Source organism: Phacochoerus africanus, chromosome 9 (assembly GCF_016906955.1).
Source record: "Phacochoerus africanus isolate WHEZ1 chromosome 9, ROS_Pafr_v1, whole genome shotgun sequence".
Classification (NCBI taxonomy): domain Eukaryota; kingdom Metazoa; phylum Chordata; class Mammalia; order Artiodactyla; family Suidae; genus Phacochoerus; species Phacochoerus africanus.
The window spans coordinates 35,866,767-35,884,905 of NC_062552.1; the positions used below are offsets into that span (position 1 = coordinate 35,866,767).

An 18,139-nucleotide genomic window follows, 5' to 3' on the forward strand; every position below is an offset into this window, starting at 1 on the left:
CGGAACATTCGACACCCAGGTCTTGCCCGGCACCAGCCATTTCCCAGCCCCGAAAGTCATGACCTCAGTTTCTTCACTGGAGTGACGCTGTCTCCCCAACAATGCACCGGGTTACGGGTCCAGAGGCTGTGACCGTGAAGTGCACGAAGCAGGTGGACAGGCAAAGTTAAGAGATGCCCCTGACTCTGAACTCCCAGCTTCTAAACGCCCACGGCTCCTGGGGATAGGCTTTCTCCCAGCCTCCCCGTGCATTGTGTGTGGCCAGAAGAGGCTCAAAGACAGGAAAGCAAATGCCACCAGATTTCCAAGTCATGCAACAGTCAGCAGGGGAGCAAGACCCGCTCCTCAAGTGGCTGCATCCTGTCCCCCTGCAGAACCCAGTTTCCCATGAAATACTTTGAGTGGCAGCTGGGGTAGCCTTTTCTCAGGCCCAGCCAGGGAGGTCCACTTATCTTCACGTCTGCTGAAGACAGCCATCTGACCTGAGCAGCTGAAGGCTAAACCAGGGACCCAGTAGTGGGCTCCCAGGACACAGTCTGCTCTCTGCTCCATGGTCAATCCCCAGGAAGCTCAGAGTGATAGGAGGACAAGGTGGGAACAGCGTCCCCTTCACTGTCACTCCCACCTCGAGGCCCTGGGCCATTTTCCCTACACGTGCCACATCTGGGCAGACCCCAGCCCTCAACCCCCATGCAGGACCACCAACCCTACCAGAGGCCTGGGCAAGCTTTCCTCGCGTTCTGCAGCTCCAGGTCAGGAACTGCCAGATTCCTTAAGTCTTTGCCAAGCCCCGGCCCTGTGCCCTGATGCTGTGGGCAGAACCAGGGAAGAGAGAAAGACACAGGCCCTGCCCGGGTGCCCAGGAGGACCTCCAGTTTAACAAGGGACAGGCGGCGGGCACACGGGAGGGGTTTCACGACAGTGGCCAGGACAGCACAAGAAAGCAGCAGATAAGCCAACGAGCCACCGGGGAGGCCAGGATGGTCCCTCATCTGAGTCTGATGGGACCGCAGGGGCTGGGCAGTCAACAGATGGGAGCAAACCCACGCATTCCATAAACCAGAGGTGGGGACGCTCTGCCAGTTTCCCAGTGGGTGGGTGGGATGGGGCAGGTCCCCCTCCCCCCATGTTCTCAGCACAACACCCTCCCCAGTCCAAGGCTACAGGCCAGCCTTCCCCTCCCCCACCCCAGAGCAGGATGGAATTTGACTAGACCCCAAGGTACCAGGAGCAGCCTCAACAGATCCCATCAGCACTCTCCAGCCCTGCCCAACAAAACGCTCTGTGTGGACGGAAGGTTCTCTGTCCCCTGTGGCTCCTCTGCCCTAAGAACGTGGCCAGGTGACTGAGGAGCTACATTTCAATGTTATTCATTTTCACTAAAAAATAAAACAGTCACAATAGTAACATCATGTTAAAATTAAAATTAATTAGCGACCTGTGGGTGCTAGTTTCCCTACTGATGCAAACACAACACACCCTACCTTGGCAGAGCCAACTTTTCCCCCGCCCCTGTCCCTGGTCCCTGGGTTCACCCAAGCCTTGGGCCATGATATGCAGCAGGCTCGTGACTCTGAATTACACACGTGGTCCCCAGCTATCCCAAACCTTACCTGTGCTTCTGGTTTGGGGGGTTTTTTTTGGCCATGTCTGAAGCCCTTGGATGTTCCCAGACCAGGGGTTGAACCTGCACCACTGCAGTAACCAAAGCCACGCCATGACAATGCCGGATCCTTAACCCACTGTGCCACAAGAGAACTCTGCATTTTTTGTTAATCCAAAAAGGCAAGGAGTTCCTACTGTGGCTCAGCAGGTTAAGAACCTGACACAGTGTCCATGAGGATGCGGGTTCAATCCCTGGCCTTGCTCAGTAGGTTAAGATCTGGCACGGCTGTGGCTGTGGCTGTGGCCTAGGCCGGCAGCTGCAGCTCTGATTCAACCCCTAGCCTGGGAATTTCCACATGTTGCAGGTGCAGCCCTAAAACAACACCACCAAAACGGAAACAAAAAGCAAAGCAAGGTTTTTCTCGGGCTCCCATGGGAACTGGAAGAGCTGGATGCACGCTGAGGCCAAGAAAATACTTGTCTGTCCCCTCGTAGGGGACACTGACCCCAACATTGGGGCAGCCCCTGGGGCTTCCCCAGCTCTGCCAGGCCTCTCCCTCTCCCAGGCACACTCTCTTCTTGGTGACTACCCACCGTCATGTCCACTCTCAAGCTTCTTGGTCCGCAGACTGAGAGCCCACCTGGCCTCCCCCTTCTTTGAGACCCTCCCCCTCAAAGACCTCATCAGCACTGCTGTCCAGGAAGTCACACCTCTGGCAGCTCTATCTAAACGTCATAACAGCACACTATTTAGCAATTTCAGGAGCGATATTAGTTTTCAGAGTATGCACCGTTAAAACCGTGTTTATTTGTGCTTCGTGTACCCCCACGTTAAAAATAGCCAGCGGAGAAGCAGCTGACACCATATGCGTGCAGCCTACCCTTTAGGAAAATTCAATTTCTTTGCTGTAAAGGCAAGACAACAGCATTTCAGAAAATGAGGGAGGCAGGGAAAGAAAAAGGCACCAATAACCCTGCCTCCGACTGGCGCTGCCCGCCTTCCGTTTTTACACCGAGTTTCTATGATTCGACGCTAACACCGTACCACGCGTGGCACTGGCGTCTCCTGCTGCCCGCAGCCCTGGCTTGCTTTTGTTCTCAATTGAAGTCTGGCTCCTGGCTCAGTCCCCTGAGAAACATCCAACGGAAGCCCTGGGAAACCTCCTCCGCCCCAGGCCTGGCAGCAGAGGCCCCTGTTGGTTAGTTTGAGGGTCTCCCACTCCAGGGGCCAGAGCCCAGGTCAGCCTACAAGCAGAGATTAAACTGTGTGCAGAGCAGTGGGGAGGGGGCGTGGAGCATGTGTACGCAGACAGAAACCGGGTTCGGGAAGATGACTTTTTTTTTCCTTTTAGAGCCACACCTACAGCATATGGAAGTTCCCAGGCTAGGGTTGAATTGGAGCTGCACCTGCTGGCCTACACCACAGCCACAGCAACAAGGGATCCGAGCCGCATCTGCCACCTACACCACAGCTCCAGGCAACACTGGCTCCTTAACCCACTGAGCAAGGCCTGGGATTGAACCTGCATCCTCATGGATACTAGTTGGGTTCTTAACCCACTGAGCCACAACAGGAACTCTAGGAAGGAGAAATTTTAAGAAGTGTATGTACATAGGAGTTCCTACTGTGGTGCAACGGGATCGGTATCTCTGCAGTGCTGAGACACAGGTTCGATTCCCCACTGGGCACAGTGGGTCAAAGACTCCAGCACTGCTGTAGCTGTAGTACAGGTGGCAACTGTGGCTTGGATCTGATCTCTGGTCAGGGAACTCCATATGCCCCAGGGTGGGCAAAAAAAGAAAAAAAAAAAGACATGTATACAGTGACCCCAGCACAGAGCAGGTGGCAGAGATGGGGGATCTCACCAGGCAGCTCTCAGACCAGGGGAGCTCCAGAGATAGAGGGCATGCCAGAACTGAGACCTGTGAACTCTGAAACCCTGGCCTGGTGGAGATGGGAAACCTTCTAGAGCAGGACTCAAAAGGGCACCCTCCCCAACCTCAAGACTTAGAAATTGCCCTGGCCCAGCCCTGAGGAGCCAGCTCTAGGTCTAGACAGATGCACACCAGGAGATGCTGACGCACTTCTCCAGGCGGCCTATCGACCTGTCCCAACCGAGAACAGAGTGTCCCCAGCCAAGAGGGCACTGTGCCCATGGCGGGGGGGTCAGAATCTGGCCAGGCGTGGGCTCCGCTGGAAGGACTAGAGACAGGAGTTTTCCAGACTGGAGGTGGGCTCTGGTAGTCCTACCATTGGGTTTCAAGGGCTCGTGGGACAGAGGCCAAAGAAGAGAGAGAGCTTCATGGTTCAGCTGCTCATTAATCATTACCCTCTTGCAGAGCTGGGTTTGGGAGCCCATGGACACAGCAGAGGCCTCCTTGGAGGGAAAGGCGTGCAGACAAGGCAAGACCCCTGGTGCAATGTGCTCTGATGCTAGGGAAAGGAGGTGCCCAGAGAATGATGGGGCTCAAAGGAAGGCAACCCCCAGGGTCAGGGGAACCTTCCCTGTCACCCAAGTCCATGGCAACCTTGGAGCACACAAGGCCCCTCCAACATGCCACGCCCCCATCCAATAACCCTTAATGTACATCACAGGGCCCCACACCAACCTCAAAGGCAAGGATGATGTCTAATACGGCTCACAATCCTCACGACCCTTGAACTAGCACTGAGCATACAGCTGGAGCTCAGCAAGCATCTAACTGGCCTTGGTGATCCAGTTCCTTGGCTCAGAGACAGAGGGGCAGTGACCTGTCCTGGTCACACAGCCAGTCAGCTGAGCCAGGTCCCGGCCCCGTCTTCTGGACCCCAGGCCCTAGGCCACTCATCAGTGGATTTCGGGGCTGTGGCTAAAGTCTGGAGGATGGAGGAGGTGGGGTGTTGAAAAGCTGATATTCAGGACACCCTCCCTTTTCCTGCTCCCAGGGGGGGTGCTGACAGGACACTTAACTGCGGCAGCCTGCTCTGCTCAGCCCACTCAGCACTATCCCTGGGCCAGAGGCGGCCCTTCCACTCACTGCTCCAAAGGGGGGCGGGATGCCGAGAAGGGGAGGGCGCCCTTCCAAAGCTAACACTGTCAGGATGCATTCCACGACCCGGGAGGCGAGGGTTTTATTTGAACAGGGGAGGGGATGGGGCTGCTGTTCTTTCTCCTCCAGGGGGAATCTGTGAACAGGTGCTGTCCTGTACCCAGGGGGGCACCGGAGGAACAAGAACCTTGCATTGGACACAGGGGGCACCTAAGCCAAAATCAACATCCACGTCCAGGAAGGTCCCGCCCGGGGTCCCCTGCATGCTGCAAAATAGCCAGCCTCTGTCCCCAGTGATGCAGGCAGATCTGAGTGGCGCTTACACCCCCAAGACAGGCAAGACGAAGGCTGCTCCCTCCCCAGGTGCAGAAGCCAAGTGGGACGCATGCCACAGTGTGGGTTTAGCTGCCAGGGAGGAGGCAGGTAATGGGGGGACTCAGATGGGAGCCCCACGGCCAAGGGGAAATTGCACCTCCCCTCCGGGTCCTCGATTCTTTCTCCAGAGTGCGATCTCAGGGTCCCCTGACCCACAAATCCTGTGTGAAGGGTCAGAGCCTGAGAGGTCTGTAAGGATGACAGAGGAACGGGGTGGGGTTTTTATCCTGCTTTAGAACTTTTCACACGGAAATTGGCAAACCATCCTATATATGGTCAGTGTGGTCAGGAAACAGTGGTGTCAGAACTCGCAAAGGCTGAAGAGAGCAGGGCTCCACAAAGGGCCAGTGTGGGTGTGGGGGCGCGCTTCCGCCGAACTAGAGGCAACCTGGCCCAAGGAGGAAACCCAGGCTCTAGGAGGGGCTGGTGGCCTTGCTGATTTAGGACACCACGGAGTCTCAACGGGGCGACTCTGCAGGGCCCTGGCTCTGGACCCAGCAGGCCTGGGTTCAGGCCACGAACTAGCTGTGTGACCTTGAAAAACGAACTCCTTTAATCCTTCCTGTCTCAGTCGCCCTTTCTGCAAAATGAGTTTCCCCCACAGCACCTATCTTCCCCTTGCTGGGAACCAAGGCGATGTGGCGATGGCCCCTCACAGGCCTTTCCATCATCAGGTGCCAGCTGTAGCACTGCTGTGGAATGTCTCCCAGACGCCTCCCTCGGCCACCACCCGCAGGGTGACAGACATTATCAGTGGACATAGACCTGAGTTCTTCTTTTTGTCTTTTGAGGGCTGCAGGTGCAGCCTGCGGAAGTACCTAGGCTAGGTGTTGAATCGGAGCTGCCGCTGAGGGAGGCCAATGCCACAGCCAGAGCAATGCCAGATCTGAGCTGCACCTGCAGCCTACGCCGCAGCTTGCGGCCACCACGGATCCGTGACCCACTGAGTGAGGCTAGGGATTGAACCTGCATCCTCATGGATACTAGTCGGGTTCTTAACCTGCTAAGCTACAACAGGAACGCCAGACCCGAGTTCTTGGTAAAGGTTGAAACTCACTATGAGCATGCAGGGTTTGAGAATGCCTCCCCACCTGCATGTCTGTACCGTAGCTGCGATGGAGGGTGGGGCTCTGGAAAGAGGCGAGACCACAAGGGAGCAGAGTCCATCACCTAGGCCCCCGGAAGGGACCTTGGCTCTTGGTCTGGGGAAGAAGCCAGGGAGGGTTTTCTGAGTCGGGGGTCCCAATCTCACTCTCTCGGGCTCCCTTCACCACTGCGGCAGTGACCACCTTCCACCTCCTCTGGCCGCTGCTTCCAAGAAGCCTTCCCAAATTGCCCCACTTCTCCCTATTTCTTTATTGTACTTCCCCCACCCTGGCGAGCAACATAACCTTGGAAAAGTTACATAACCTCCCAAGGTCTGGGCCTTGGCTCAGGGCTGTAAAGGGAGGCTAGTTAGATAACCACTAAGCTCCCTCCAGCCTCACATTTTATGATCTGCTGCTGGGAGTGGTGCCCGGAGCGGCCCCCTCTCCCCCAACAGTCTTCCCTGCTGGCCTCCAAGGTGGCTGGGCTCTGGGCTCCCAGGAAACCAGCCAACTACAGCTTCCTGGGTTCAAACACCTGGGGAGCAGGGTCCCATGATGGCGAAACTCCCTGGGGAGGCATCGTATCATTTCTGCCCCAGGCTCTGGATGGCCCCGAAAAACATCCTTCTTTCTGAGCCTCTGTTTCAGCACAGTTTCAACCTTTGTCTCTTATCCCAGGAAAAAAAGTCTCAGGTGGTTGGGGGAGCTAGTGCTCAAGGGAGGGCTGTGCTGGGCAGGTTCGGAGGCCAGGCAGGCTAGTCCCCTCACCATAAGTGAGAGGTGCTCTAGAGCCCAGCGCACATCAAGATTTTGATTTAAAGGCCATTCCAAAGGGGATTCGTGGTGGCTTGGGAAAGAACGGCTCTGGACCTGGGCAAGCAGATCTAGTTGAACCCGAGCCTGGTTCTAGAGACAATCTGTCCCAGCATCTCACCATCTAACAAGTGGGATGGCGTTTCGCCGCCAGAACTCACAGAGGTCACGGGAAGGCAGCGCAGGTGAACGGGGTATGCAGAGACCCATGGGAAGGCCAAGGGTGGACGCAAAGCCTGTGTATCCGCAAGCTTCTCAGAGGTCACCCAGGTGCTGCAGGCGACACCCCTGCTCCACCCCCCCCCGGGGGGCCCACACCCTTGGTCAGCAGTGCCCAGCGGGGGGGCAGGGGGGGGCGGCACAAGATAGAAAAGGGACGAGGGCGAGGGACATGCCCTTCTCCCCTGCAAATGGCCGGGCCCTCCTCCTGCTCCTTCTCAGGTTTGGAAGATGAAACAGTTCCCACAAGGAAGGGGCAGGGGAGCCGCGGTCTGAGGACAAGGTACCCTGACCGGCGGGGTCAGCTCCCTCCCTCCGCCGTGGGTCTCGAACAGGCCTGGGCACACTGTGCATGCTTAGTACACATCTAAGCCAAGGACTGGGTCTCTGCGCGGTCTCAAGTTCCTTGAAAGTGGAAGCCACCTCCCCCAGGAAAGATGTGCCTGCTAATGCGTGCTCATGGGCCTGGTTAATCCCAGGGAAGGGAGTGAAGGGGATTCCTGGAGAGAAACAGAGCCAGAGAGGCAGGGCTGTTTGTTCTGCCAAGTCCCTCCAAAGGGAGATGATAAGAGCGAGCTGGTCTTAAAGGTTAGCTTGGAGCCGGAAGCCGCAGAGAGCAAGCCTTCCGCGCCTGGTCTCCCGTGGTCTCCGCGCCCAGCAAGCCCATCATCGCTTCCACCGTCTGATGCAGCCACAGGCTCCGGGTCACACAGCTCCAGGTGGTGTGACTTGAAAGCCTGTCCCTGACCCACCGGGCAACTTGGCCCTGCCTCACTCGGCTGGAAGGGGAAAGTGGGAGCACATTTTGATAAGACTACTGGGCTTCTGATCTCTGGGGCCGGAGCCTGGCCTGGCTCCATACACCCAGGTAACTGCCTTGACCTCTCAGGAGGCTGGGCCCCTCCCAACTGGACTTTCAACCCAAGAGTCCACATGGTTCTCAGCCTCTCCCCCACCCAGCGCCAGGCACACCCTCCCAGGCACCAGGGGCCCAACAGGCACATTCTGGGCAAGCTGCTCCCTGAGCCAGGGCTCCTGCGGTCTAGCTAGGCCCAATTTAACAGGCCCTCCAAGCCTTCTTGGATGAGTGGATGAACTTACTCTGAGGAAGTAGAGTCCAAAGTGGTGAAATCTGATCAGATCAAGGTCACACAGCACAAAGCAGTACTGTGGGGAGAATCAGAACCCAGGTTAGAACCAGCTATTCCCTTCATGGTGGTTCAGATAAGGGTTTGCCAGCCCCAGGTCCAGCCTCTGCACTGGTCACACAGACAAAGGGAGGGGCTCCACTGTGTCCACCCCACCCCCCTCCAGCTGGTGTGGCCCACAGGCCCCCTGACAACCCACAGGGCTGGCCACCAGGCAACAGGGACAGCCCCCCACCTCAGCTTCTCACCCGGCCTGGGGGCAAGTCTCTCCCTAAGGGGAGGGGCCAGCAAGGCAGCTGTGGCCAGATGACAGTGCCATGGGAGGTGACAACAGCCAGAAGTACACAATCCTGCCTAAATATTTCGGCAGGAAACCCAAATATTTAGACAGAGGAGGGGAAAAACAGAATGGACACTTCAAAGCCAATCAAAGGGACCTGGCTACCAAGGGCCGTTGAGAGGGGAGGAGGGCGGTGTCTGCCCCCAAGGAGGCCTTGGCCCCTTGCTTCAGGGGAGGGAGTGGGGCTCGGCTGGGAAGAAGGGACGGTACACCTTCCACGTTTTCTCTTCTGAGGGGAGGGAGGCGGGTGAAGTGTGGGCAACGGTGGGTGACTCTGCCAGGAAGAATGTGGCGGGTTTTATCAGCCATGTCTCCATCTCCAGATCGGGAGCTCAACACATGGTGGGGCCTGAAGTGGCGGCAGGCACAGGCCCCCCTCCACCCCAGGACACGGGCCTGGAGCATCGGCTGACACAGTAAAATCACCAGCCACTCCCATAGAGTGTGTTTACTTGGGCTGTGCAGGCATGAGGGCGATACTGCATTACTGTCCCATTTCACAGGTGAGGGGACCGACTTGCTCAAGGTCACACGGCCCAGGCATCATCAGATGCAGACGCAGCCTAAGGCTCTAAAGACACCATGTGCGCCCTATCCTTTCCCACCTCCAGGCTTCTTGTTTTTTCCACCTTTACATCTTACATTGAGCAGAATGGTTCAGACTGTGGACTCTGGGTTCAAATCCCCATTCTTCCACTTCTTAGCTACACTGCCTCAGGCACATGAGTGAATTTTTTTTTTTTTAATTTTTAAATTCTTTTTGGCTGCATCTAAGGCATATGGAAAGTTCCTGGGCCGGGGCTCAAACCCACGCCATGGCAGCAACCCAAGCCGTTGCAGTGATAATATCAGGTCCTTAATGCATGGAGCCACCAGGGAACTCCAAAATGAGTGAACACTGATGATCCATTTTGTTGATCTGGGCGTGAAGTGGCGCCTGTAAGAGCACCTCCAGCAGAGGGCTGCTGTGCGGGTAATGAGATGCTACAGAGAAACAGCACCCACTGCCTGTGGCGAAGCAAGCGCTCGGTGACTGTTAGTTGGAATCACCCGGCCTCCAGCCCCTGCCACCTCCATCACTCTCACCTCCAGGCTCTATCTCCACTCACCGTCAAGCCCCAAGGCTGTGAAGTCAGCAAGTGGGAGTGGGGTGGCGTGGGGAATTTCAGCTGCCAGTTGGTCACACAGACCTGGGCAAATCCCCTGGCCTCGGGTTTCCTAGAAAATGGGCAGAGCAGTAACGCCTAACCCACAGGACTGGTGCAACGAGATGCACAAGTAAAGAACCAGCCCAACGCCTGGCACGTGGGAGGTGCCTGGCACGTGGGAGGTGCCTGGCACGTGGGAGGTGCCTGGCACGTGGGAGGTATTCAGCAGAGAGCTTACAGGGGCTGCAGCTCACCCAGCTCATCCCTCCTGCCTGCCTCAACCCCTCCCCTTTAAGTGCAGGAGCAGAAATTAATCTCTAGCGGTACCTGCCTGGAACCTCCAAGTGTGCCCACCAGTGTCACTCAGGTAACAAGCTCCTGGCCTTTCTTTCTCTTGAGTAGGGGCTCCTTGAGGGCAGGGGCTATGTTTTGTTCCGGGCCAGCTCCCCCACAGGCCAAGGGGTCCTACAGGCTTCAGGAAACAGGAACCGAATCCTCTGAGGCCCTCTGACCCTCATTCATCTCTCCAGCCTCACCATCTGCATCCCATCACTCAGCAGCAGGACCATATTTCCCCTCATTTCACCACCCTGCCCTGTCTCTCCTCCCAGCCAGACGGAGCTCCGGGCAGAGGAGCGGGGAGGCAAAAGCCCTGTTGGGTTTCTGAGGCTTCAGAACACACAGAAATGGCAGCTGGCAGGGAGGGACCCCCTCTGTGATCCCCAAACTTTGCCCAGGTCTCTGAGGTTTGGGGGCCAGACTAACTGCTCATAAAAAGCTGGAGCACAACACCGCCCCTGCTTGTACTTAAAAGGGCAATGAGGTGTCATCTGAGAAGCTCATCAAGTGGCGGGGACCCTGCCCTAGACCTCCCCAGGGGCTCATAGAAGAGAGAGGACCCTCACTGCAAGCTGGGTGTGAGGGAGTGTGGGTGGGCTGAGCTCTGTGGGCTTTGCCAGAAAAACCCACACGGCATCAGATCGGAAGGAGAACAGGAGGAGGAGGCAGCAGCCTTATCAGAACACCCACGGGGTAAAAGGATCAGCCCACAGAAACGCCGTTATTTTGAAGTAGAACAGTCCTCTTCTTTTAAGCTGCAAACAGCTGTGAAGGAAGAACGCTTCTGAAGTGCCGTTCACTTCCCTACTTGCAAACTGCCAATATTTGGTGAATTCAAATTCTTTGGCTAAACCCGGAGAGCTTGGTCATCTGACCCTCACCCCTCTGCCGTGTGGCTGCAGCCCCGCATCGCCTCACAGGTGTACACCTCCCTGAGGGCTGTGGTGAAGAAAGATCCACCACGGGCCCTCCTCTCTCTAGCGTGTTAAAGATGCGGTGGCTATATATACCCTGAAGTGGAACTGCTGCATCATGCGGTCATTCTAGTTGTAACGTCTTTGAGGAACCTCTATATTGTCTTCTGCAGTGGTTGCACCACTTTCCACAAAAAGACAAATACTGAAGTTCCCTGGCAGCCTAGTGGTTAAGGATCTGGCATCATCCCTGCTATGGCTCGGGTCACTGCTGTGGCATGGGTTCGATCCCTGGCCCGGGAACTTCAGCACGCCTCGGGTGTGGCCAAAAAAGAAAAAAAAGAGAGAGAGAGAGAGAGACAAATACTGTATGATTCCACTTATAAGGTACCTGTGATAGTCAAGTTCACAGAAACAGAAAGCAGAATGGCAGTTACCAGGGACTGGGGAGAGGGGGAGCAGGGAGTTGTTTCACAGATCCAGAGTTTCTGTTTTGCGAGATGAAAAAATTGGGGGGATCTGTTTCCCAATAATGTGAATATACTTATCACTCCTGAACAGCCCTCAAAGAAGGTCAAGACGGCAAATTTTGTTACATATTTTTTTACGATAATAATAAGGAGTTGGTTGACATTTCTGCTGCTCTAGGAAGGTCTTCCCGATTCTAGGCCCACTGTGCTTGTGCGTGGACAGCCCCATCACATAGCAGGGGCATCTTGCAGCAGGGTCAGTGGCAGAAGCGGCTCACACCCACCGCGTGCTTACTATGTGCCGAGCACCGTTCTCAGCAACCTGTGAGGGCGCTGTTAGGACATTTCTTCAGGAGCCCCCCATAACCATCAGCTTAGATGGTGACTCTTTCAGCAACGGCAAGGGGCCTGCGGTGGTGTGGCAGGTGGCCTTGGAGGAAGATCCCTGCCGAGGGCAGGATGGCCTCTTCTCCACGTCAACCCATCCTTGGGGAGGAGAGACAGGTCAGGGCTCCTCCACTTATTCCAGGGGCCCGGGGGACTCTCGGGGACATCTCCAAGGGGATTCCCCTCTACTTCTCTCCTCCGCAGAAGTACCATGAGGAGGTGAACCCATTCCACAAGCTTTCCTGTGGTCACCGACCTTACCTGGCTTCTATCACTCCAGCTCAGGCCAATCAGGTCTTGAGGCACCACTTGAGAATCTAATATCTCAACATGCACCAAGCCCAGCTTCCCTGCTCCCCAGAGCATCATACTTCCTTGCCCCCTGCCCCCCCACTCCCCACCCCCCTCACTGCACACAAAGAGTTCAGAGGCTGAGGCCAATCTAACAGCAAACAACCAAGTTCAAGATGAAAGCTCTTGGCCTGGGGTCAGAGCCAGCAGAGCACAGCATCCAAAACCAGAGAACTGTTTCTTTTAAACGCCAGACTATAAATAGGGCAAAACCCCAGGAAAAGACTTAAAAGCAGCAGTCATCAGCTCCCTGGCACCCCCTCTTAGAAGACACCCGCCCCTGCCCCCCCCCACTAGAACCTTTCAACACTTACTAATCTCTCCCCTCATAAGCCCCTATGACCCTGCTACTCACAATCATCCTAAGGGCTCCAGTAAAACTCTCAGAACAATGCAATAACAATTCACCTTAACTGTTAAAATTCTAACCAGAGCAGTTAACTAAAGCAGACTTATCAATTAAAAAAAAAAAAAAAGTTTTCTTCTTGGCTGCCCTCAGCAGAACTTAAGAAAAGGACCCTTTAGGAAGGAACTTCTTTCTTCTATTTCCTCTCAAAATCCCAAACCTCTCCACTTTCCACTCCTGCAGTCCTACGCTGTGAGAGTTCAATTTTCGAACATAAGTTCAATTTCGGAACGAATGACCCGGAGGCCTCCACGATCCTGGATAATCAAAAGATCTATTGTGTTCCCCTTACTTACAAAGGCAGTTAAGTGGACCAGTGAGCTTTACAATTTCCAACAAGGCTTGAAACAAAAGAGGTTTTCATGTTAACCCTCGGTTCTCCAAAAAAGCCACAACAAAAAAATTCAAGTTCTGGGCCCAGTCTGAGCTTTCTGGTCAGAGGTCATGTTACTGCACAATCCATAGTTAAACGATTTTAAATTTTAGGGGGAGGATTGCTGTGAATAACAGGCTGTCAGGACCTCAAAATCAGAATCAGCCTTACGACTACTAGGGGCTGGACCATGTGCAACTCTGGCTGCACGAAGAGTCCAGAAAGTAACAGGAGGGAGGGGTGGTACCCAAGGAAAACCTGCGAATAGAACAGTGCAGGTCAGGAAGCCAGCAGGATTTAAGAGCTTCGGAGACCTGGGCAGCTAGAACGGGATGGGGAACCCCGGTGAAAATCAGGGCCTGGGGTGACCCCCACCGCACCCGCAGGAGAGAAAGGACTCTTAGGAGCCACAGCACGAAGGCCCGTCTCCCTTCACACCCACTGCTAGGCCCTTCTTCCTCCTCTTTTCTCTGCTAGGCCCTCCTAATTCCAAGACCCTACCCTGGCTGAAGGTCAGCCCCTCCGGAGAGCCCTCCCTAACCCCTCAGGCTGGACCTGGAGGTCCTGCTACACTGTCTTGTATCGGTGGACTTTTTTCATCCTTCTCCCCAGCCTGCCAGTCTGAGCTTGGCCGTGTCCAATTCATCTTTGCACTCCCAATGCCTTGCCCGCACACAGCAGGCGCCTCATCAATGCCTGTTGGCTAATTTCCATCTGCTTGGGAACACTTGGGAACACTTCACTTTGAAACCTGACCCCGTACTGTAAGATCCTGGGCCAATGAGCACATCTTTTCACGTCCTCATGTATGAAAGGGAGTGGCCAGCAAGACAAGATTAAAATCAGAATGTCTGTAAAGTGCTTATTCAAAGTTCTGGTGCGGGGTTGGCGGGCTGCACCTGCAAGGTTGAGAAAGGTTCGTTCTTCCCCCGCATCCCAACCCTCTAGTTTTCCGTGCTTTGGAAGGAGAAGCGGGGTGGGGTGGCGAGCTGCTTAACACAGTTTGGGAGGAGGGGAGGAGGTGCGGGCTCGGCCAGGCACGACACAGAAGACGCGCCTGCGTGCCCATGCCTGTTCTAGGGGAAAGAGAAAATAGATTTCCCGGCAGAGCAGAGTCCAGCTGAAACAATTTACAAAGCTCACCAACAGACGGACCACTCAACAGTTTCACAGGCTCGAGGCAGGGAGCAAGGGTGTACCGGGAGCGGGCGCTGGAGGCAGCCTGCCCAGGTTCCACCCCCAGCCGGCGCCCTCCTGTAATTCCCCTGAGCCTCAGCTTCCTTATCTGAACAAGTAAGGGTGCTGTAAAGGGTACCTGGCTGATGCAGGTAAAGCACTCTGCAGGTTGCCCCGGTCAGTGTGTGCTCAGTGCGTGCAACAGAGGGAGACGGGCTTGCTCCCCTGTTACACCGACACACGCCCAATGCCCACTGCTCCGACTTCACTTGATCCTCATCAGACCCTCGTTCTGCCGATGGGAGAGGAGAGGCCAAGTTAAATGGTTTGATGGGTAGATGGCCAAGCCAGAGGGCAAAAGCAGCCTGTGCCCGCTCTCATAAAATGCAGGTTACCGCCCACAACCCCCAACAAGGCCAGGCCCTCTCGGTCAATGCCAACCGCCCTGGTGGGAGCCTCTGCAACTTAGGAAGAGGCTGGGGGAGCCGGCATGAGAGCCTGGTTTCAAGGCGGTTCTGCAGGCAGGAAGGAGGGCAACCACATGGTCCGAGGCCAGAGGGGCGCTGAGCGTTTGAAAGCAGCCTCCTCTGCCTCAGTTCAACCACAGCAAGAACCTGGAGGAAGCACCTGACAAGTCAGGGACTATTTCCAAAGCTCTAAAGAAGGGTGCCTTAACTCCCTTTCTCGTGCCTTTAAAAGCACACGCACACGCCCACTCTAAGGAAAACCCCAAACCAGGCTGCACCCCACCTCCCTTCCAAGAGCCCTGGAGAGGGCAGCCCCTACCCCAGGAATTCCTAACGAGGGACTCTTTTTGGATTACAAAGGTGATTCGGAAGCTGTTAAAACACAGAACTCAGGTGGAAAATGCCAGGGCAGCCAGATGGGAAAGAGGATTTTCGAGTTTTCATTTTTTTCCTTAAGCCAATTTCCTGAGGCCTGAAGCAAGCGCTCCAAGGCAGAGATCAGAAAGCAGAGCAGGCAGGTTTCTGCAGACTGAGAGTGATGCTCGCAAAAATGCTTCCATCGGTCCGTTCTCACTTCTAGGGTTTTTTCTGTGAAGAGACAGGACTCGCCAAGTTGAAAACAGCTTGAGAGTTTTTTGGCCGGGGATGGAGACAGGCCTGTCCACAATCACCTCCAAATCAGACGGGCCTGATACCCAAATCCTTTTCTTAAAGTTACCTGCCGGCTTTTGCGGGGGTAATTTTTGGCGAGTTTAACAGGACCTTAAAAATTCCAGGCATCCTGCTTGCTCCAACACCTTAAGAGAATCGTCTAACCTCCAAAGCTATGACCACCAGCTGCACTCGGCTGCCTCACCTCAACTCCCCCGCCCTTTCCCTTCTCCTCGTGTTTTGAAGTTTATTTTCCCACATTCAGCCTTGAATTCTTTCCTTCCTTCCCCTGCAGTGTCAGAGGAGCAGCAAAGAGGGAAACACTTCGAGGGCAGCTCGATTCTTTATCATTCCCGCCTGCCTTCTTCCCCCCTCTAAACAAAGCCCTGGAGCAAAGTAAACAACAACTCGTTCTCCAGAAGAATTGTTTCCTCAAGGGAAATTATAAAATGACCACCCCCTCCCCAACACACAGGGACACACTGGCCAGAAACCCAACCCAAGGAAGGCCTGGCAGCCCGGAACTTCTGCTATTAGGAGCTAAAACACCCAACCCCCTTCTGAAGCTCATTCTGTCACCACCCCCAAGCCTCATCTCTTCCCCCCCCCCCCCCCCCCCACCCCCCCCCCCCCCCCCCCCCCCCCCCCCCCCGCCACCTCCAGCTTTGGGAACTGCTCCCAGGCAGGAAACTCTGCACTAAAATTCAACACCCAACCTGGCGGCTTAAACCTCCCCTTCCACCAGACTCTCAGAAAACAGGTCTACATTTGCAGGCTGCCAGTAGGCGCGTATATGCTCACCTTTGGGAATGTCCACTGATTTGGGGACAAAAAAAGGGGTACCACAGGCAAGACATCTTCACATTTCCCAATGCTTTCAACCTTCCAACAGTCCAGGGCAGGAAAGACAGATGAAGACGGGGTTCATTTCCATTTTACATACGAGAAAAGTAAGGCGAAGAAAATGAGAGACAACTACACGGCCATAGAGTATGTGGTACTGTTGTGGGTTAAATGCTCCTCATCAAACCTTCTTTCTGGCATCTTTCACCCCAAGGGAATGTAACACCTTGGACAATCTGCCTCTACTCCGCCTCACAATCTAGAGCCTTCTTACCCAGGCCTGGTCATTCCACTGAAGCAAGGCCATTACTGCAGGCCAAGACGGCTAGGTGGTTGAGGCTGAGCGCCTTGGAGAAACTGGCACAGGGGGCCTTGGTACCCAAACTGGCCCAAATTGGTCAGCTCCACAGTTCATCCAAGGGAGGTCAATGCCATCCATAGGCCGTATGAACCAATGCCAACACGAAGGAGAAAGTCTCCCACCATCTCCCATGCTGCATAAGCTCTCCTCCCCCCACCCCTGACCCTTCACCCGAAAAGGGACAGCCCGTTCCCCCAAGAGGCCTTTTGTTCTTTTGTTCGACCTGTTACTCTCACAAAATTTAACCTCAAGGCTCTCGGGGATGTCCGCGACAGAAGCCTCTCCGGAAGCCTGTGAGCGTCCCCAACATTCCAGCCACCAGCCCCCACCCCGGGGGCTCAGGCCGGACAGCGCCCCGGGGGCTCCCCCTGAGCCCTGCGGGGGCGGGGGAGCCTCACGCCACTCGCCCAGGCTGGTGAAGAAAAGCCGAGAAAAAGTCGGCTGGGTACGGCAAGGGCCCCTGAGCTGGGAGGTGGAGACGCAAGGGGGTGGCACCCGACAGGTCTCCCGAATTCTGCGAGCGCCTCCGAAGAAAGATAAACCCCTTTATCCGACCCACAGCCTCCTCCATCAGGGAGGTACCCGCACAGCCACACCGAACCACCACGGGGCCCGGTTCACTCGCGGGTCAAGCCTAAATTCTTCCCTCCGAACAAACTGGGTTCCAAGGAGTCTCTGCGCACGTGGGTAACTCCTGTCTCCACGGGTGAACGACAGATTCCAGCAGTCAGACATATGGTGACACATCCTCTGCGGTCACCCCCCAGGACCACCTCCTGGGACTGAGGGTCAGCCAAACCTGCGAGGGCCTCCCCTTCAGCACTCCTAAACCTTCAGCTCACCTGCAGGATCTTGTCCAGGCCCTCCTGGCCCAGGCACGGGAACTCCTTGAGCAGACGCAGTTTCTGCGTATAGTAGTTTGTCTTGGCCTCTTTCCAGTGCGGCTCCTCCAGCACCTCGAAGATCGCCGCCCCGATGGCCAGGTAAAAAATGATAGCCGAGGTGAGCAGAGGGCCCCGGTCTACCATGGCTCCCGAGAGGCTGTCTCCTGGGAAAAGGCTCCACTAGCCCCAGCGGCTCCACCAGCCTCTGGAAACAGCTGTTTGAATTTGGAGCTCCGCATGCGCAGTGCCCCGTTCCCCCCCGGCGCCGCTCCACCGACAAAGTTGCTCCTCGAAGTTGGCCCACTGAGCTGGGGAAACTGTGCAGGCCCTCTTCACGCGGGCCGGGGGTGGGCGGACACCAAGGGGGCCGAGGGGGCGCCCTGGATCGCGGGGGCGAAAGGAGCAGGGGATCCCAGGACCGGCTTCCCAGGAGACACGTGGGCCACCTCTTCGCGCGCCAATGCACTATGCAACGCGCCGCCTCCGCGCGCGCCTCTTTAACCCGAGCCCCGGCAGCTCTGCCCGAGGAGGAGGGGCCAGAAGAGGGCACGCCCCCATTCAGGCCCCGCCCCGCGCAGGCCCCGCGGCAAGTCCCAGAGTCACCGCTAGGTGCACGACAAAAGCTGCGCCGGTTGCGCTCCGTAGAACCTCACCAGGCTGGCCTGCCTGCCCCGCCAGCCCCAGGGGTTGTGGCCTCCTGGACCCGCCTTTCTTACTAGTGCTGGGGCGTTAGCTAAAATGAGAGTGTACC

At 55.9% G+C, this 18,139-nt stretch overlaps 1 protein-coding gene across 3 annotated transcripts in view; it reads right to left on the reverse strand.

Annotated features, from left to right (window-relative positions):
* KCNK5 (potassium two pore domain channel subfamily K member 5) overlaps positions 1-17,868 on the reverse strand; it is a 39,055-nt gene extending 21,187 nt beyond the window's left edge. For 2 of the 3 annotated variants that reach the window (XM_047796295.1, XM_047796293.1), the window contains exons 1-2: positions 17,347-17,868; positions 16,102-16,182 (exon numbers count right to left, since the gene is read on the reverse strand). In XM_047796295.1, coding sequence (XP_047652251.1) covers positions 16,102-16,182; positions 17,347-17,532 — 267 coding nt within the window. In that variant the 5' untranslated portion in view covers positions 17,533-17,868. The remainder of the gene's footprint in view (positions 1-16,101; positions 16,183-17,346) is intronic. The other variant, XM_047796294.1, reaches the window with a different exon arrangement.
* Positions 17,869-18,139: the final 271 nt, after the last annotated feature.